The sequence below is a fragment of the Ruditapes philippinarum genome, unplaced genomic scaffold (assembly GCF_026571515.1).
Source record: "Ruditapes philippinarum isolate M1 unplaced genomic scaffold, ASM2657151v2 ctg5113_1_1_1_1, whole genome shotgun sequence".
Classification (NCBI taxonomy): domain Eukaryota; kingdom Metazoa; phylum Mollusca; class Bivalvia; order Venerida; family Veneridae; genus Ruditapes; species Ruditapes philippinarum.
Window position 1 is genome coordinate 38,596 of NW_026853767.1, and position 20,569 is coordinate 59,164.

General features: G+C 33.9%; 2 protein-coding genes across 3 annotated transcripts in view; one reads left to right on the plus strand and one right to left on the minus strand.

The window, feature by feature from the left end:
• The window catches only part of LOC132737796 (P-selectin-like), a 31,151-nt gene extending 15,576 nt beyond the window's left edge, over nucleotides 1-15,575 (minus strand). The window contains exons 1-2 of one of the 2 annotated variants that reach the window (XM_060725143.1): nucleotides 15,560-15,575; nucleotides 7,094-7,145 (exon numbers count right to left, since the gene is read on the minus strand). The gene's annotated coding sequence lies outside the window, so the exon portion shown is untranslated. Of the gene's footprint in view, nucleotides 1-7,093; nucleotides 7,214-15,559 lie in introns of those variants that run through there. The other variant, XM_060725142.1, reaches the window with a different exon arrangement.
• LOC132737798 (proline-serine-threonine phosphatase-interacting protein 1-like) lies at nucleotides 620-20,200 on the plus strand (the record flags this gene model as incomplete). The annotated part of the gene is given in 10 exon segments (XM_060725144.1): nucleotides 620-1,097; nucleotides 8,066-8,166; nucleotides 9,763-9,837; nucleotides 10,900-11,041; nucleotides 12,310-12,372; nucleotides 13,096-13,200; nucleotides 16,501-16,546; nucleotides 19,036-19,115; nucleotides 19,583-19,681; nucleotides 20,104-20,200. Coding segments are annotated over 10 exon segments (838 nt in total), but the record flags the coding sequence as incomplete, so codon positions are not given.
• Nucleotides 20,201-20,569: the final 369 nt, after the last annotated feature.

Here is a 20,569-nt window from a genome sequence, read left to right on the forward strand (position 1 = left end):
AAATAGGCGTAAGATAAATACTAGATGTTTTGCGGAACTGGACAAAATTTAATGAGGGGTTTTCACATCTTATCGCAGGATACAAGTGCACTTCCGTTCAATGTGTTACGCTAACTATTGATATAGATCAATTTATAAAAGTTTGCATGGATGTGAAAACTTTTATTTGCCGAGTTCTGGAGTATCCCTATTTCAGAGAGTCGCTGTCTTTATTATAAAATTTATTCCATTAGAGCAATGACGTTATATATATATAAATGTATAAATGCAAGGCCAGGTTCAAAATTAGTGGCTCAATCTCTAATCACTACCAACCTGGTTACGATGTTTGTAGAGCCATTAAGAAATAAACGCCATGACAACCCAAACTCATGATCTAATTATTAAATATGAAATAAAACACAATTTAAAGATGTTATTCAACACTATTTACAAAGCAGACGATAGAGATACTTAACGTACATGTATTAGTAAATAATAAAATTTTCCATCAACAGAACGATGTTGTAAGTATTTTTCTTCGTTAATTTAAAGTATACCACTCAAAATTCGATAGTGATCACTTATTCGATTGAATATAATTTCATTGTTTGAACCCACTCCTTTAAGAGGACCTATATCTATGTTCCTGCCATGGATGGTGGTTGGCTTATTGTACCCTTAAAATAATCGGATAAGTGATCTCTATCAAATTTTGAGTAGAACAGATCGAAAATATTCTAAAAATAGACCTACATATACATAAGTTACCAGTAAATATGATCTGTTCAGTTGTATATTAGTATATTGAGTGTATACCCGAGAAAGTTGCTTTAAATTTAAAAGGTCAGTTACGTATCGATATTAGAGGAAGTTATTTTAAACGCTCATCGTTTTCAATAACAATACGCACAGACGCTCGCACAAGATAACGACGTTTTGTTGCAGATTATTTTAATCAATAGCAAGATTAACAACAATTAAAACTACTATACGATTTCAAGTTAAATTACATTAAAGTTTTTGTGAACACAAGTGTTATCTATAGATCTATGTAAATTTAGTGTGGGGAAAAAGTCAATTTCAACATGGGACCAAGATTTGCAGATTCATTTTGGGTAAGTCAAATTTATTTGTATTATTTGTATTATTGTATTATTTGTATTATTGTATTGTAATTATTAACACCAGCATGGACATCATAAACTAACAAAACTAAACTATCATCATCAATTAACAACTTTTTTACAATTTTTTTACAATTAATTCTTCAAAGAGTTTGATATGATTTTGCCTTATATGCGCCCCCACCAAAAAACAAAAAACAAAAACAAAACAAAAACATAATAATATATTTGAGCTGCGTCACGACAAAACCAACATAATGGGTTTGCGACCAGAAGTCAGATCAGGATCCATGCTGTTCGCTTACGGACCCTATAAAAAAGTAAAGAAACTGATAGCGAACAGCATGGATCCTGATCAGAGGGCGCGGATGCGCAGGCTGGTCTGGATCCATGCTGGTCGCAAACCCATTATGTTAGTTTTGGTCGTGACGCGGCTCATTTCATTAACTTTATAAAAGATCGAAACTGGTTAGAGACAGTATCTGCCAAAGAAAGAATGGAAAAAGAATAAAAGGTTTAAGAAAAAGACAAGATAACTCATGTTTTTTATCAATATGATCATCATCATCATCACTGTCATCATTATTTTCACCGCCATCTTCGTCGACGTAGTCATTTTCGTCGACAAGGTCGTGATATTCGATTTGTTTACTAATGATTTTATTTCACTTTTAAAATGTACCTCACTATTAGTATTTTGTACTAATTCATAATCATCAATAAGGAAATGTCCAGTTGTACCGTTTACCACTTAATATACTTAATATACTCGTTCAATTGGAGGAGAGAGGGTGAGTGTGGGGGCGTATAAATGTTATAAATTGAGAAAGTGGCTTTAAATCAAGTGTTTACTTGCTGCAGCAATACATATTCGGCAAATATATGTATGAGCGTACATATACAATATGTCATACCGAATATTTTGAATGCAATGCATTAAGAGCCTCATAAATAGTTTTGAAATATCCAAAAACAAACTGCACACAGTTAAACATGCAGCCATGCGTGGTTTCGTTCGAAACATTCGAAACATTCAGGATGATGACGTAACATGTACATGGGCTACGAGATGATATAACATTTATGGCATGGCACGTCTTTGCTTCCGTACTTTCTAGTAAAAAATATTGCATCCTGATAAAGTAATTGTCATCTTTTTGTGTTTTTCTTTACTTTGTGACAAAATTTTGTGAAGGAGTTTTTACTGATTTCCAAGAGGTAACGAACAACTTCTTTGCATAAAATTGGCGGTGGAGAACAAACGGACTTGCAAATGAACATGAACGGCAAGCAAGCCCCATACACGCCACACTAATCTCTTAATTACAAAATCTAACACATGCAGATTCTCTTCAGAATATATTACAATAAATAGACAGACGGACATACGGACGGACATTGTTTTATAGCATTTGTGTTGTTGTCTTGATTCGGTGACCATCAAGCATGGCAAAATTTGTCATTAAACACGTTAAACAATCAAGTTAACATAGCCTACTTTCGCATCTTTTCATAGAATAAATATGTGTTGTCAGAGAAACGATAATTTAATCATTTTTCACGGCTGACTTGCATAAATAGTGTTGTGTTGTTTTTTGTTCCTGGTTGCACTTTATTCATCGCGCTCAGAAACTTTTATATGCAAAGAAACTATAGCTATAGGTGGAAAGAGAAAATTATATTGATGTCCTTGTGTATATAGACCAACCTGTACATAAAGGCCAGTATAATCATTTCGGGAAAGGGTGCGGACTGGGGGAGATTCCGTACTCTCAGTGCCTAAAAGGGCGGATGATCCATCAATAAGCCTAGAATACATACATTTCGAGAAAAGAAAAAAAATCATCAAACGTTATAAAACGATCTCAAAACAACTAGTTTATATATTTATTTTTTAATAAATATTATAACCACGCTCAACAAGAGTAAATAAAAATCATAATTTATAACTGTATTTCCTGATATTAAGATCAAAATTATGGGAAAATTACCGAAACCTTGTATAAATATTACAATTTGAACTTTAATTATGAAACAGGACTTTTGTGTTCTACGACCTAAAGCGGCTTGCTCATAGACTATATTAAATAAAAAATAAAAATAAAAAACAACAACAACAAACAACAACAACAACAACAACAAAAAACAACAAAAAACGCGCATTCGTTTTAAGGAAAACAACTATGTCTGCGGAGTAAAACATTTATAAATTATACAAGCTTAATACTGGTATGCAGTGGTAAAGTAAAGTAAATGTAAATTCAATGGAGCATGCCGAAATTTAGATAATATGGCGTTATATGGAGGTCATATCCTATTAACATAAGAATTATATAGAAGGAAGTTAATTCAAAAATGAATATACCCTATATATTAAACACCTACATTAAAAAGAATCACTCTACACCGAAACTGTCTAAAATTGTTAAAGCAAGTCGCACATAGATTAAAGTCTCTTTTACCAATAACTATACACCACCAACAACAACAACACCACCAAAGACAACAACAGCAACAACCACCACATCAACAACAACACCACCACCACCACCACCAACAGCAGCATCATCAACAACAACAAAACCACCACCACCACCAACACCACCAACAACAGCAACAACAACAACAACAGCAGCAACAGCAACAACAACAACAAAATAATGATGAAATATAAGATGAGACAAATATATGTTTTGTCGCTTTTAAAATTCACATTTATTAATTCACATTCATAGAAAAATGCGCAAAGATATTGTAATGGTCGATACGTCAACATCGGTGTTTGTTAACCTTTTTGGTCAAACATTTTAATGTGAATAACTCAGATCGTTTGTTTCCATTTATGGTCATTAACTTTCAAGCTAACAAAGCAGTATTGTAGATGCACGTTCAGTTCTATTTGTCACATCGGCCTTAAGGTCAAATGGTCAAAGATCAAGGTCACGGCGGTCTGTTAAAGGTTAAGATTCGCTTTTGCAGAAACTACCAAAGTAATTCATTTTAAAGTTTGTTTACTTGTTCATTATCAATATTTAGTACCATAATTATCGCAAGAGCAGATAATTTTAGAATTATATTTTACAAAGTGACATTTTTTTTACTTTGATATTTTTAACTGGCTATTCCGAAAACAATCAAGGGTATTCACTTGATAGAAACGTTTCTAAGAGCAGAAAACCATGAATATCTCATATTTTGCTTAATTATCTCTCTTCTAAATTCAAACATCTACACGGTCGCTTGATAACTTTCTGCGCCATTGTAAATCAGCTGTTCGGTATTTTGTAAGGAGTCTTCTGATTGGCCAATAGCAACGAAACCGCAACGTTTCGCACAAGGATGCCTGATGGCGTAGAAAGCAATCGAAAGACCGTGTAGAGGTTTGAAACTCGAATCTCGCTACTGACGGTGATCAGTGGTCCTATTTAATGTATTTAGTAAAATTATTTAGTAAATTCAAGTGATTTTGACCCGTACTCGGCCGACAAACATGTATTAATCTATGTTTAAGTACCGAATCGTTGTGCCACATGTTTGTCTACCAAGGATTTTTAGCACGAATGCGCTATTTTCCTGATAGAAATGTCATGAACGGGAAGCACTTGAGAATTGTCAAATAAGAATTGAAATAAAAATGTTAGACTTGTTTCACCAGTTTGTATATAACTAAATGACAAGATAGAGTATTCACAAATTGTATACGAATGAAAAAAAACCCCACAAAAACCCCCCAAAAAACACGGTGTCTCATTTCTAATGGAACTAAGGACAATAACATCATAATTATGTTATAAACCTTTGATCTGAAGTAAATAACGGGTGACACGCCATGTTAAGTTAATTCTGTGAATATATCTTATATATTTAAGTTAGTACAATTCAGCTATGGTAAAGCCGAATGTTTATTTCAATTGCCAGGAAAATGGAGATATATATAGGTTTATTCAATTACGGCGGCTATGTACTTTCATATCAAATAAATAAATAAATAAGTAAATAAATAAATAAATAAATTAATAAATAAATAAATAAATAAATAAATAAAAAAAATAAATAAATGAATAAATAAATAAATAATCAACATATCCCGGACCGTGTGTTATCAACATATCGCATACCGTAAGTAATCAACAAATCTCGAACCGTGTGTAATGAACATATTACAAGCCAATCTCAAATCGTGTGTAATCAACATATCTCGGACTGTGAGTTATCAACATATCTCGGGCCATGAGTAATCAACATATCTCGGGCCATGAGTTATCAACATATCTCGGGCCATGAGTTATCAACATATCTCGGGCCATGAGTTATCAACATATCTCGGACTGTGAGTAATCAACATATCTCGGGCCATGAGTTATCAACATATCTCGGGCCGTGAGTTATCAACATATCTCGGGCCGTGAGTAATCAACATATCTCGGGCCATGAGCAATCAATATATCTCGGACAGCGTGTAATCTACATATCTATTCAACATACTCAGACTGTTTGTAATCAACATATCCCAGAGCGTATGTAAATCAACATATCCCAGACCGTATGTAATCAACATACTTTAAGACCGTGTGTATCAACATATCCCACACCGTATGTAATCAACATACTTTAAGACCGTGTGTATCAACATACTTTAAGACCGCGTGTATCAACATATCCCAGACCGTATGTAATCAACATACTTTAATACCGCGTGTATCAACATACTTTAAGACCGCGTGTATCAACATATCCCAGACCGTATGTAATCAACATACTTTAATACCGCGTGTATCAACATATCCCAGACCGTATGTAATCAACATACTTTAAGACCGTGTGTATCAACATACTTTAAGACCGTGTGTATCAACATACTTTAAGACCGCGTGTATCAACATATCCCAGACCGTATGTAATCAACATACTTTAATACCGCGTGTATCAACATATCCCAGACCGTATGTAATCAACATACTTTAATACCGCGTGTATCAACATATCCCAGACCGTATGTAATAAACATACTTTAAGACCGCGTGTATCAACATATCCCAGACCGTATGTAATCAACATACTTTAAGACCGTGTGTATCAACATACTTTAAGACCGTGTGTATCAACATACTTTAAGACCGCGTGTATCAACATATCCCAGACCGTATGTAATCAACATACTTTAAGACCGCGTGTATCAACATATCCCAGACCGTATGTAATAAACATACTTTAAGACCGCGTGCATCAACATATCCCAGACCGTATGTAAATCAACATATCCCAGACCGTATGTAATCAACATACTTTAAGACCGCGTGTATCAACATATCCCAGACCGTATGTAATCAACATACTTTAAGACCGCGTGTATCAACATATCCCAGACCGTATGTAATCAACATACTTTAAGACCGCGTATATCAACATATCCCAGACCGTATGTAATCAACATACTTTAAGACCGTGTGTATCAACATACTTTAAGACCGTGTGTATCAACATACTTTAAGACCGCGTGTATCAACATATCCCAGACCGTATGTAATCAACATATCCCAGACCGTATGTAATCAACATACTTTAAGACCGCGTGTATCAACATATCCCATATTTTGTTTGATCAATATAGCTCAGGCTGTTGTCATCAACATAGCTTATACATTGTGTAATCAACATAGCTCAGTCTGTGAGTAATCAACATATCTCCGAATCTCAGACACCGTATGTTCTCAACATTTCTCAGACCTTGAATTATCATCAAAGTACATAATAGGATTTAAACATACCTTAGATGTTTCAGTACTAGTTTATCACACACCGGAAGTTCAACACTATCAAGATTGATTCAAGAATATCTTAAATCGTCTGTTAAACAAAGCTCAAAGACAATTATTCAATAGTTAGTATGTCTACAGCCCCTCGACCTAACTGAATGTTATAAACAGTTTTGTGTATTTACCTTAGTAATAATCATATCTTGATATAAAGAAAGCTTGTAAAAATACCTTTATTCTATCATTCCACTTTTCCTGCCACACGATGCTCTATCAGAAATTCCTTTAAACAAAAATAATTAGAATAATAAGTACAAGATGAGTATGAACACTTATTCAGTATCAAGTGTTTTGGATAAAATGCCGCGCCAATTTAAGATGCAAATTAAAAGCGGTTTACGTTAATTCAAATTTAGATTACGAACGTGGCAATTGGCCAGTTATAGTTATTTTTGTCGTGCTTTATTTGGTCACAAAGATTATACTTAAATTCATCGGAAATCATGTGCTTTGTTATAATGGTCCCCACCTTTGCATATTTTGACATTGTGTCATCGTCACTGCTACATTAGATATAGCACGCCTAGTGTGCTGTCATTAATGGCCACGCATATTTTGTTTTTGTTTGTTGTTGGTTTGTGTTTACCACTAATAATTAGGTCTATAGTTATCATTTTGGAGCGTTAGGGGAATGACCTGGGAAAGCAAGAAGCACACCGTACAATTGAAAATCGAGACACCCGTTGAAAACGACGACAACAGTAACTTGTTCTATATATGTAACACGGAAGTAGGTGGAAATAAAATGTCAGTTAAAATTATTTATGCAATGACTAGGCATATTTCATGAAAAAACAATGTTATAAACAGTTTAGAAATGCTGGATCTTGCCTTTTTTTTTAATTTTTGTGACTATTTCGCTTAAATCGACCAAAACAAAACCTATAGGAAGTAAGCATTGTTAAACCACTGCAGAGGCAAAATGGAAGTGACGTAACGTCATTGAGCGACGCCCGTCGTGGCCTTGTTTGTTGTCTTCCGTGTTATTCTTTAATATTTACTCCATATGGTCTGTATGTTCTTAATTTATTTTTCCACGAATTTTATATTGCTTTTCGGTATTGGTCATTCCCGTATAGTTTTTCCAGCCCCATTATTGAAAAATGATATTATACATGTATAAACATGATCTTTTCTTTTCAGGAGACAGATTTTAATGGAACGCTCGGTTTTGATCTGTTATGCAAGAGAATCAGAGAGGGCCAGAAAGTTTGTAAAGACATTGAAGACTTTTTAAAAAAGAGGTTATTATCATTGTTATCTTATTATTATAAGTTATGTTTAGTAATACAAAATGTAAAATAGTAATACAAAAAGTATAGAAGAAACAGAAACTTGAGAATTCATGCACTTGCTTAGACGGCACACATCTTAGTTTAAACATATTTTATTGCATGAAATACATGTCAAATAATGTACAAATCATAAGTATATAACAAAAATCAAATGACATGCATCTAACTCATTGGATTAAAGCTCAAAATAGGAAACATTTGTCTAAGTACGGGCTGTTTGTCACCAATTCGTTTCCTATGTCATTTCCAAACATTGAAAATACATGAACTTAATAGAACTTGATTAAATCAAAATGAGTGGTCAACAAACACGTCGGATTAATTATCTAAAGACTTTAAAGAGGTGGTCACGTGGGTTCAAACTAAGTCAGAGGCAAGAGTCGATGTGTCTAAGAGCAAGAAACTTTACACTCACTGCTTTGCATTGGTAATAGTTCCAGGAACGGATTCATACATAATTATAATAAAGCTTCCAACAACACAATCTTACTAAAATAAATTCGTATAAACTAAATAAAAGGTGATCATATATAATTATATATATATTTTATACATAGACGTAGTACTACTTGGTCCCATAATGTGTATAAAGCTACATGTATATATCTGATGCAAGAATTATTGTTTGAATTTTAAAAATTTATTCTTCCAAAATGCTTGTATGAAATAAATATGGCAATTTATTGCCTTAAAAGCAAATGGCGCATGCACAAAGTCATTGCTTAACGGATAAAACCCTACTTTAAATATCAAAATAATATTTTGTTCCGGAACGTTTTATTCTGTTTACGTACATTATTCATTAAATAACAGAGACATTCCATGTTACAACTTTTTCTAGAATCAACAATATAATAATTGAACCAATATAATTTTACTGTTGATAAATTTTACTAGAACATTTTATAAGATTTAAACCCTTTAAAAACAACGACAATAAACGCATAATAAACCGGAAGTTAACTTGAAATTAAACAGCCTGTGACCGAAAATACCACACAAAAACAACTGAAATAAAAAGAAAACACCATTTGTTTCAAAGCAAATATCACAGTGGTTTCTAAAGTAAACACACTTAAGCAAAAATATTTTTGCGAAACTTTCCCCTCCTTTATCGAGAGAAGGAAAAAAAACTTTTAAAAGTCTGTTTAATATCCTCATTCTAATGATTTTTCCTGTCGTAAAGTGTTGATAAAAAATAAACACAGTTTGAAACAAACAATGCTCACCACTCATGCGTTTCTGTTGTCATCATTAATTTGAGCCGCGTAATGACAAAACCAACATAATGGGTTTTCGACCAGCATGGATCCAGACCAGCCTGCGCATCCACGCAGTCTGATCAGGATCCATACTGCTCGCTATCAGTTTCTTTACTTGTTATAGGGTCTGTAAGCGAACAGCATGGATCCTGATCAGACATCGCGGATGCGCAGGCTGGTCTGGATCCATGCTGGTCGCAAACAGATTATGTTGGTTTTGTCGTGACGCGGCTCATTTGTTTGTTTTGTGATGAAATACAATCCGTATTTTGTTTAAACACAGGGCAAAGGCAGATATACAGTACAGCAAATTGTTGCGAAGTATAGCTAGATCAGCGGACGGAAAAGAGGAAATCGGGTATGATTTATCATTTTTTGGGGGAGAGGGATGGGGGCGGGGGATTTACGTTGCACCAACATTGTTAGAAAGTCATATGACGATTTTCCAGCTTTTTACTGCCGAAGGAAGACTTCAAGCCCCGTCCGTGCCTCCAAACACCTCTCATCAGCTGGAGAGACAGGTTCTGGCGGGATTCAAACCCGCAACGGTTACGGCAAGTAGTTTAAATTCGGTGACCTTAACCACTCAGCCCGGACACACCTTAATTATATCATCATCTATATTGTGATATCAAAGACTAGAGAAACGCCTAATGATCTCGCATGAACGAAATTCATATATTATATGAAATGGTGTGTCACGAAAGAAACAAATCCTGTGTAAATTTGATTCTCACAAAAACAAATAATCAATCAGTTTTAGTTTGAAAAAAAACAAAGTTATTTCAAATCCTCAGTTTACTTAAAGTAACAAACTTCTGTAATAAAAGTGATGGAGGTCATACAATACTGATTCTATTGGACTCGTACACAAATGCAAAAACTATTTATTTCATATCTTATAAAACATAACCAATGAACTTTAAGCGTTTGCCCAGTGTAATGCTCCAATAGAAACCATTATTGGATACAAGCTTATCACTTCAGCCTTATTTTCATTTACAGAGTCCAAACAATTTCATATCAAACAAATCTAGCCTCGATTTTATTTGTCAATGATCAAAATATCCATATCAAATGCACGTATACTCTATCTAGCCACGTTTTTTATTATTTCAAATCCTTATAGTTCCGGGAATAATAAAATTTTGTGAAAATGTCAACAAAATATGGTGGTGTAAAACCTAGAAGTATTTATATATTTTTGAGAACAATAGTGATTATATTGGACTCCTATACAGCTGCTTACCATATTTCAGATTCGGACATCGCCCCGTTCAATATAGTTTTGACAGGTGTATACTCGTCCAATATGATTCAGTACTGAACTCAACAATGTGTAATAACATCATTTTATTATTTTACATTACAAGGGTATTTATATAATGAGAATTTACTAATGAGAGGTTACTTATTTCAGAGATTTGGGGCTTAGTTGGCAAGAACTCAAGAATGAAACTGAAAAGACCGCCAATTTTCACGAGTCGTCTGCGGCAGAACTAAACAAATTAGCAGACGAGATTTCACGCTTTACAGACACAACGAGATCGGAATCAAAACAGGTATTGAATTTTTATTTGTTTGGGTCATCAGACCAAACAAATAATGGTAGCGAAATTTCAGACTCTAATGCCGTTAATTGCAAGTGCCGAAAGTAGTCCGCTTTTTTGAAGCGGTTACGTCCCTTTATATGTAACACTTAGGCCGAAAAATTTAGGGGAGAACACTGCGTAAATATGGTCACATGACAGGCGGATTAATTTTCAAGCAAAATTATTCCCGAATGGTCGAAGATTTTTAATATTGTTTTATTCTTTATAGATATACATGCTTATAGTTAGCGCCATGATTATTTACACAAGTGTTAAACAACAGTTAGCGTCGTTACAAACCCTAACTAGAATAATATGGTTTTCTTAACATGTAAAGCCACCGTGGCCGAAGGGTTTGCGCGCTCGCTGAGGTAGCGAGAGGTCTGGAGTTCAAATCCCAGTTAAGGCAACTCCTTTTTTTTTCAAATTGTTTAAGTCAAATAAACATTGGATCGAATATCAGTGTTGCAATTAGTCTTATAGCCAATCTACTATAATTAAAACGCTGGAAAGAATTGCTGGCACTATACAAAAACAAAATGTTTTATAATCTCACAACCTTCACCTTTCTGACATCCTGAGACCTAAACAAATTCAGCGCCTTCTGTGCTTTGATTTTTTTTATCTCGGTTCATGATACACGGACATTGATAGAGTGTTTTAGGTTCTTACGGACAATATGTTTAGTTTAATAATACAATTTGCAGCATAAGTTATTGGGGAAAGAACCCGCCCATTTTACATTGTTTCAGACACGAGCAAGTGCTTGTTTCAAGTGTTAACTATAATTTTCCGTAGGAAAACATCAAATCTTCTTCAAGATTCGAACCTATCCTTAAACCATATTTTGTTTCAACTATATAGAAATGTTATAATCAAAATGCAAAGCGTTCAACCATCGATAGCAATGAAAATCTATCATCGCAAGCTCGAGTTTATTCAAATGCATTTACAAAGGGATCATTTTATTGGTAACAATTTGTGTCAGACACTCGGCCATATTTAACCTTGTTTTAGTGTACACGAATAATCTGTCCGGTAAATAACGGAAAATTGATGACAAATAGTCTGTTAATTTACCGGAAGTCAATGAGAAAGCAAACAGGTTACGACCAAAAACATAAAAAAAACAACAAAAAACTTCACTTAATCACTTGTTATGTTTATTTTAAAACTAACGATTCATGTTCATTTGAACATTTCTTATAGATGTGTGAATCAATATTCTCATTGAACAGGTTGAAGACAGAGTAAAAGAGAAACAGAAACTAAAGAAAAATGCGCACAACAGACTACAAGAGGTATGTAGGTCATTTGTTACAAGACTTAACTTGTCTTGTTATATTATAGCCAAATAGGTGTACCAATTCCAGTGCTATTGTTATATGTACAATATCATCTTGTTTTCGAACTTGTATGAAAACCTAAAATAGCTACATGTGTTATACTGCACTAAAACTGCGTCAAATGATGTCTTAAAGGCACATTATGCCTCAGAAACACATAATTTTTTACATCTGAGTAATACTCGGCCTTGGTAGCATGAACCTAGAATCATATTTTCAGTGTCGCTATATACTAAATTCAATATCAACATAAAGGAAATACAATTTATGATAAATTCTTAATCGGTGGCGTTGTATTACCCGGAACATTTGCCAAGGATTTGCATAGATGTCACGTTCAGAAAACGGGCTTTGGTGGTCAACTTTGATGACATGAGAAACTTTTGGAATAAAAACAACGGAATCTAGCCTGCAATATAGCTAACTTTTCACACGCTAATTTTCAAGACGCTACTCGAAAGTTCGCGAAGTGTCGCGTTCTATCTTTATTGCAGTGTGTTCTAAATTCTCAGTATATATCTCTGAGAAAAAAGTTATTGTGTGACACTCTTGAAAAACAAATGGCATAAAAAATGATGCTAGATAGATGTTGACTATGATAAACTGTCTGGCTGGAAGTGATTCGAATGTGTATGATACTATGTGAATGTATAATGAGAATGCCCACTTTATTTTCAGCTTCAAAAGTCCTACCATGAGAAATGCCGAGACATGATTCAACAAGAAAACCAGCTTGATACAGCCAGATCTTCAGTAACAGTCCCCATAAAAGAACTTGAAAAGGTAATAAAAATCTCAAACCCATACATGAAATAAATTGTATAACTATGCTTTGTTAAGGCCACATTATGCCTCAGAAATCGAAACCTTTTTAATTTTATATGTTTGTTTGTTTCATTTTACGCCTTTTTCCAACAGTATTTCAGTCATATAGGCGGATACTTTCCTAACCATCGTTCCTGGAGAGTTACACCAGTACTTGACTACCTTCCTCCGCGCTAAACAACCAAAGCATCTCCCGGGGATCGAACCCACGCCAGAGAGGTAACAAGATTAGAAGTCATCGACTCTAACCACTCGACCGCGGAGGCGGTTTTTTATTTCTTTAGAAATGTTAGACATGTGCTTAATAATGTTTAAATACCAGATAAAGAGTATGTAAAATGTTTAACAACTGAAAAAGTATCGTGAACATGCAATTATGTCAATCGGAACGTCCTCGGCTGTTATCTATTACAACTTATCCTTATCCGGAGACTGACGAAAAGGGCTGAAAAGTTGCGATTGGCAGTTATGTGTCGTAAAGGTAGTAAAATGTAAACAAAGGCGTTTTTTAATTTCCATACAAAATATTAATTCTCTATAGCTATACCAGTTGCCAATTGAGCTGAAGATGCAAAAGATAGTTTATGTATATGGTCAATGAATATATACAAAAAAATGATGCAAAAAAAACAACAACAAAACCAACTGCTATGGTGACAAAATGCCCTTATCATGTCACCAAGTGCTTTTCATGTTAAAATATAGTCTATGATGGCACGATGTGATTTTTTGCAGCTTCAAAATTGCATACTATGAAACGAAGTGATTTTTTTTTATTTTGTTGATACAACGTTGCCTATTATGACACAATGTGATTTTGTTGTTATAACGTTGCCTTTTATGACACAATGTGATTTTGTTGTTACAACGTTGCCTATTATGACACAATGTGATTTTGTTGATACAGCGTTGCCTATTATAACACAATGTGATTTTGTTGTTACAACGTTGCCTATTATGACACAATGTGATTTTGTTGATACAGCGTTGCCTATTATAACACAATGTGATTTTGTTGATACAACGTTGCCTATTATAACACAATGTGATTTTGTTGATACAACGTTGTCTATTATGGCACAATGTGATCTTGTTGATACAACGTTGTCTATTATAACACAATGTGATTTTGTTGATACAACGTTGCCTATTATGGCACAATGTTACTTTGTTGATACAACGTTGTCTATTATGACACAATGTTACTTTGTTGATACAACGTTGCCTATTATAACACAATGTGATTTTGTTTATACAGCGTTGCATATTATGACACAATGTGATTTTGTTGATACAACGTTGCCTATTATAACACAATGTGATTTTGTTGATACAACGTTGTCTATTATGGCACAATGTGATCTTGTTGATACAACGTTGTCTATTATAACACAATGTGATTTTGTTGATACAACGTTGCCTATTATGGCACAATGTTACTTTGTTGATACAACGTTGTCTATTATGACACAATGTTACTTTGTTGATACAACGTTGCCTATTATAACACAATGTGATTTTGTTGATACAGCGTTGCCTATTATGGCACAATGTGATTTTGTTGATACAACGTTGTCTATTATAACACAATGTGATTTTGTTGATACAACGTTGCCTATTATGTCACAATGTTACTTTGTTGATACAACGTTACCTTATTGACACAATGTGATTTTGTTGATACAACGTTGTCTATTATGGCACAATGTTACTTTGTTGATACAACGTTACCTTATTGACACGATGCGATTTTGTTGATACAACGTTGCCTATTATAACACGATGTGATTTTGTTGATACAGCGTTGCTTATAATGACACAATGTGATTTTGATGAAAAACGTTTTCTATTTTACACAATGTGATTTTGTTGTTACAACGTTGTCTATTATAACACAATGTTACTTTGTGTATACAACGTTGCCTATTATAACACAATGTTACTTTGTTTATACAACGTTGCCTATTACAACACAATGTTATTTTGTTTATACAACGTTGCCTATTAGGTGTCATGAATGTTCTTATGTGACGCATTAAAATCAAGGTGACATTATAAACATACACTTGGATTGTAGAACCCGCTCTTCTCCGTTCCTGAAAATGTGACATGATACTGTCAATGTGATATTGTTAATGTCACACAATGTATTCAAGGTGATACAACATAATCAAGGTGTCGTGATATACATGAAGTCATTAAAGAAGAAACAAGATAACAATTGACAAAAACTATTTTTCTATATAAGTGTGGCATATGTCAATAAAAATTATTTAAAACAGGAAAATATTGTTCGATTTATCAGTAAAAGTGTTACCTTATTAATCTAAGTATTCCATTTATAAACAGGTAAAATTCTTATCACACTCGGTCGTCACGTGCTGTTAATCATACGTATCACATGTCCATATAGATAACTGTATATTTCACAGACACTTGGGGTTTGCAGCTCAAAACGCCTTTAAAATCCAAATAAAATGCATATTTGTCAATCCCAGAACATGTACTGATCATATATATCAAAAAACTTACATACACAAGTGAAACCAGTATAATAGAATGTTGGTCTAAATTAATTCTATTGATTAGCCGTGTGGGACACATTCTTGTATTAACCACGTGATATTGTTGTTGTTTATTTTATATCTTTATTGATTGATACCATGTGCCATTGGTAGGGGCGTGGCTTGAACAGATTTAATAGTACGCACAAAATCGCTAGGGTTAATGGGCGGCTTGAGATTAATTAAAGTCAAGAAATAATTTACATATTATGTGAAAATAAGCATGCATCTGGACGCATGCAGCTTTAACTAAGAGTCTTTCAAATTCAATAGATCTATTTGAAAGACCATAACGTCAAGTTAAAATTATCAATATGGCGGATTCATCCCAAGATCTAGTATTTTCTGCTATGGCCTCATATACATATAGATGATACATTACATGTACATTTATATGGGTATTTAGAGGGAAAATATATCATTTAATTTAGTTAACAAATTTAAATATTCTTACAAGCCACATTAATTTCAAAATTGTTTAATAATGTGTATAAAAATAGCCCATAACTCGTTAGTAACGGTATATACCAATGGTTATAGAAACTTAAATACAGCTTAGTTTAGCATATAACATTTATAGCATTTGATTGATTACAAATATTGATACGTTTCTGGATTTTGTTTTATAAATTTTCTGAAATATTTCTTGTCTCATCTGTATGCATGTGGATTTAACATATTTTATATTTCGCAGTTGAAGGCCAAGGTTGACAAAAGCCGGGAAGCAATGGATAAATCAGGTAAAAAAATATCAGATTAAATGTGATTGTACATTTGAGCCGCGTCACGACAAAACCAACATAGTGGGTTGGCGACCAGCATGGATCCAGACCAGCCTGCGCATCCGCACAGTCTGATCAGGATCCTGCTGTTCGCTTACCAACTCTGAAGGGAAACTGATAGCGAACAGCATGGATCCTGATCAGACTGCGCGGATGCGCAGGCTGGTCTGGATCCATGCTGGTCGCAAACCCACTTTCTTGGTTTTGTCGTGACGCGGCTAATATTTTCTGTTCAGTTATTTTCCTCTCTACATCAAATTAATCGTTCATAGTTCAAAATCATCACTCCCCAGGACATTTATTTTACCAGCATGTTTTCTTTTCTCGTTATTTTCTGCTGTAGTAAGTGGTTGATTCATCGGAACATTCTTTAACTTCCTTGTGAACACCTCTCATGCAAATTACTCGTTCGAGACTCCAGTCTACTCTCAATTTGCATTTAAAGCCAATTAATCACAAAAAACATAAATATTATATTTCGAAATCTTTTTTAAACAGTTTTCAAAATGTTTTTTTCACTTTCCATTCATATTGACTATTTTTTTTACTTCCTTTATATTTTGGCAATTAACACCGTTATTGTAATTCAGTAAGGAATTGTAAGGAAGACAAACTACTACTTTATTTACATTTACTATTTTTATGACAAATTTACATTCGGTGCTACTTTCTTCAAATTATAAGCCTCTAAAATGCTTTTTTAAACAGTATAAATCACATTGTTGTCCTTTTTAATGACTAAAAATAATTTCTGAGGCTTAATGCGCAATAAGCAATTTGCTAACACATACATTTGTGCGGCATATTGCTACATCAAGATTATGAATCTTTATTCAATTTAGATTCACAATTTATTGTCACAGTGGTATGATACAAACCTCACATGTAACATGTGGGATTCTACATTTAAAGATTTCCCGTGAGATAAAATGCCTATATAAGAAGAAATACGGTGACAAGAGGGGGTCATCGAAAAATCTAATATTTATTTTGTGGAAGTTAACAAGAGTGCACTTATAAACTATTACATTCGCACGCATCAACTAGTTTAACTAGGGTTTTGGTAGGCTTTGCTGTTAACACGTGTGCTCGTGATAAATTAATTATTTTCTCATCTCCCCCGTATAGAAATTTATGAAACGAATACAATCTTTTTTTTCCTGTAGCATACTTATAAATCAGTTTAATTCACAAGGGAAACAACTTCTGGTTATCATATAAACATTTTAGTACGAGTATTCACCCTTAGTGATATCTTCCTGAAACAGATATTATGGAAGTCCCGAAGCGCCATCTTGACTTGCGCCTATATATTCACTTTTTTATAAAAGATAAATATAGCTTAGTTTCTACGCATCTAAGATTTGAGCTATTTGACAAATTTACAATGCCTGAACTTATTTCCCTAGCAATTGTCAGCTATTCTTGCCATAAAATGTTATCTGCTTTGTCACGTAAATAGGCAAACAGAAAAATGAAAGCAATCTTAAAATGAGATCTTTATTTGTTTATTTCCTTTTCCGTATAATTATACTTGTGTAATGAATGATAAAAAACGAACTTTGATACACAGCGCGAGTACTGTTCCGTGAGGAGTGTAGTGCATTACTGCAATATACTTACTCGATGAATACTACCCACTAAGTAATTCTCACTCAAAGCACATTTGTAGTATTATCTTTGTACATTTTCTTCACATTTAATTAAGCTTTACTCTAAATGAGTCATGTAACGACAAAACCAACATGGTGCATTTGCGACCAGCATTGATCCAGACCAGCCTACGCATCCGCGCAGTCTGATCGGAATCCATGCTGTTCGCTATCAGTTACTCTATTTGTAATATGGTTGTTAAGCGAACAGCATGGATCCTGATCAGATTGCGCGGACGCGCAGGCTGTTCTGGATCCATGCTGGTCGCAATCGCACTATGTTGGTTTTGTCGTGAAGCGGCTCAAATTATTTCTTAAAATAAGAAAAAAGATAGTATAGGTGTTATCTAGAATCGTAGATTAGATTTAAAATAATGGCAAACGATCATAAAACTCTAGGCTTTTTTTTCTGAGTCGCTATTTGATGAAAAAAAAAATCGCATGAAAAATCGTTAAAGATAACTGCCTTAATTTTGTTGGAGAACAATACAAAAAGTTTGATGTTCCGTTCGGGCCATCAAAAAGCATGTGACATTCTACGATTAAGAATACATTTAAATGGTTACATCGCGATATGCATTTGACGAATGGCAAGATGATATAACGGGGTATGCCAGTAACGTAATTAAAAAAAAAGAAGCAGCATGATTATACTGGCGAATTAAAAAGAAAAGGAGAATGGAAAAACAGAATAAAAGAAACAGCTTGTATAAACTGGCGGATTTCACCTTCCATAGGATTCATACATGTCATCGGCTATTTCAAAGATACATGTCTCATTTATCTTTTTTACAGACGGCTTATATAAACAGTCGGTAGAGTATTTAGAGCAGGCCCGTATCAACTGGGAAACAGACATGGAAGAAGGGTGTCAGGTAAAAAATGAATAATGACGTTTCGAAATCGCATAAAGCTTGTATTTCTAAATTTTATGACATAAACTTAGTGTTTAGAATTTATTTTTGTCCAATAGGATTGGAGTATTTAAAATGAATTAAACCCACTAACGTCCAAAATGGCCAATGGAAATTGTCTAAATATGTGTATATTGGGATTATATAAAGGCCCAGAATTGCCAATGACAATCAACGTTGCAAAAATGCAGGATCTCATTTTATAAGTGAGCCAATTGGGTTAATATCAAGTAAAACAATTCACTACTTAAAATAGCAAAATCTTGAACATTTATGAACTCATACATTTCAGAAGCCACTTCTCTGTTGATAGTCAGCCCTTGCAAATTCCATGTTTTATTGGGGGAGGGGTGGGGTGGGGTTAACATTTATCATAACCATACATAAGTAGATATTTTATTTTAAAAAAATCATCTATATTCTTTCAGCTTTTCCAACAACTTGAAGAAGATCGGATATATAAATTACGTGATATTTTATGGAAGTGTACAAATATTGATTCACAAGTCTGTGTTGACTGTGACGAGGTATGTAATCATCAATGTCGTCATTTCCGGTTAAATCTTTACGATAATTACTTTTTGGAATAACACAAACATTACTGTTGCTTGCTTTAGATCACTTGCACTTTACCACAATGGATTTGAATCCCACCAGGGACCTTGTGTAACATTGTGAGAAAAATGTGCAGCCTGACCGGGACTCGAACTCGGGACCCTCAGAATACCGTTCCGTGACTCTAACGCTTACACATCATCTCCCCGAAATTGTGTATAGTACTGAACCGTGAACTTTCAAATGAGGAATCTAGCATGCTTTTTACGAAAGGTCGAAAGTTCAAGTTGGTGTTGCATGCAATATTGGTAGAACACCGAAAACCTGATTTTCTGAACATTATCTTCGTAACATTTGTTTTCTTCTTAAGAAATCTAAAATATGCTAATTCCAGAGTTGTGAGATAGTTCGGCAGTGTTTAGAGAAATGTGATATCCAGAAAGAAATGCTTGATTACATTCAAACAAACATGACCGGAACCGTTCGACCAGGTATGTATTTTCAAGGTTTATCATCAAGGCTTGCTATAATAAAAGGAACACAAATGCCAGGATTTAGATTGTTTGTGTTCAGGATTAAAATTAGTTAAAATCTTGTAAATCTGTTAACCATGGTAATTAATACCTCAGTTTACAAGATGTCAACAAATAAACTTCTGAGCTTACATCCTTTATGTCATAAAAGTCATATAATATAATGCCATATAATTTAATGTCATAAAATATCATGCAATACAGTATAATGTGATATAATCCTATGGCATATAATATTATATAACATCATGAATTACAATATCATGGCATATAATCTTATGTCATATAATATTATGTAATACAATATTATGTCAAATAGTCTCATGT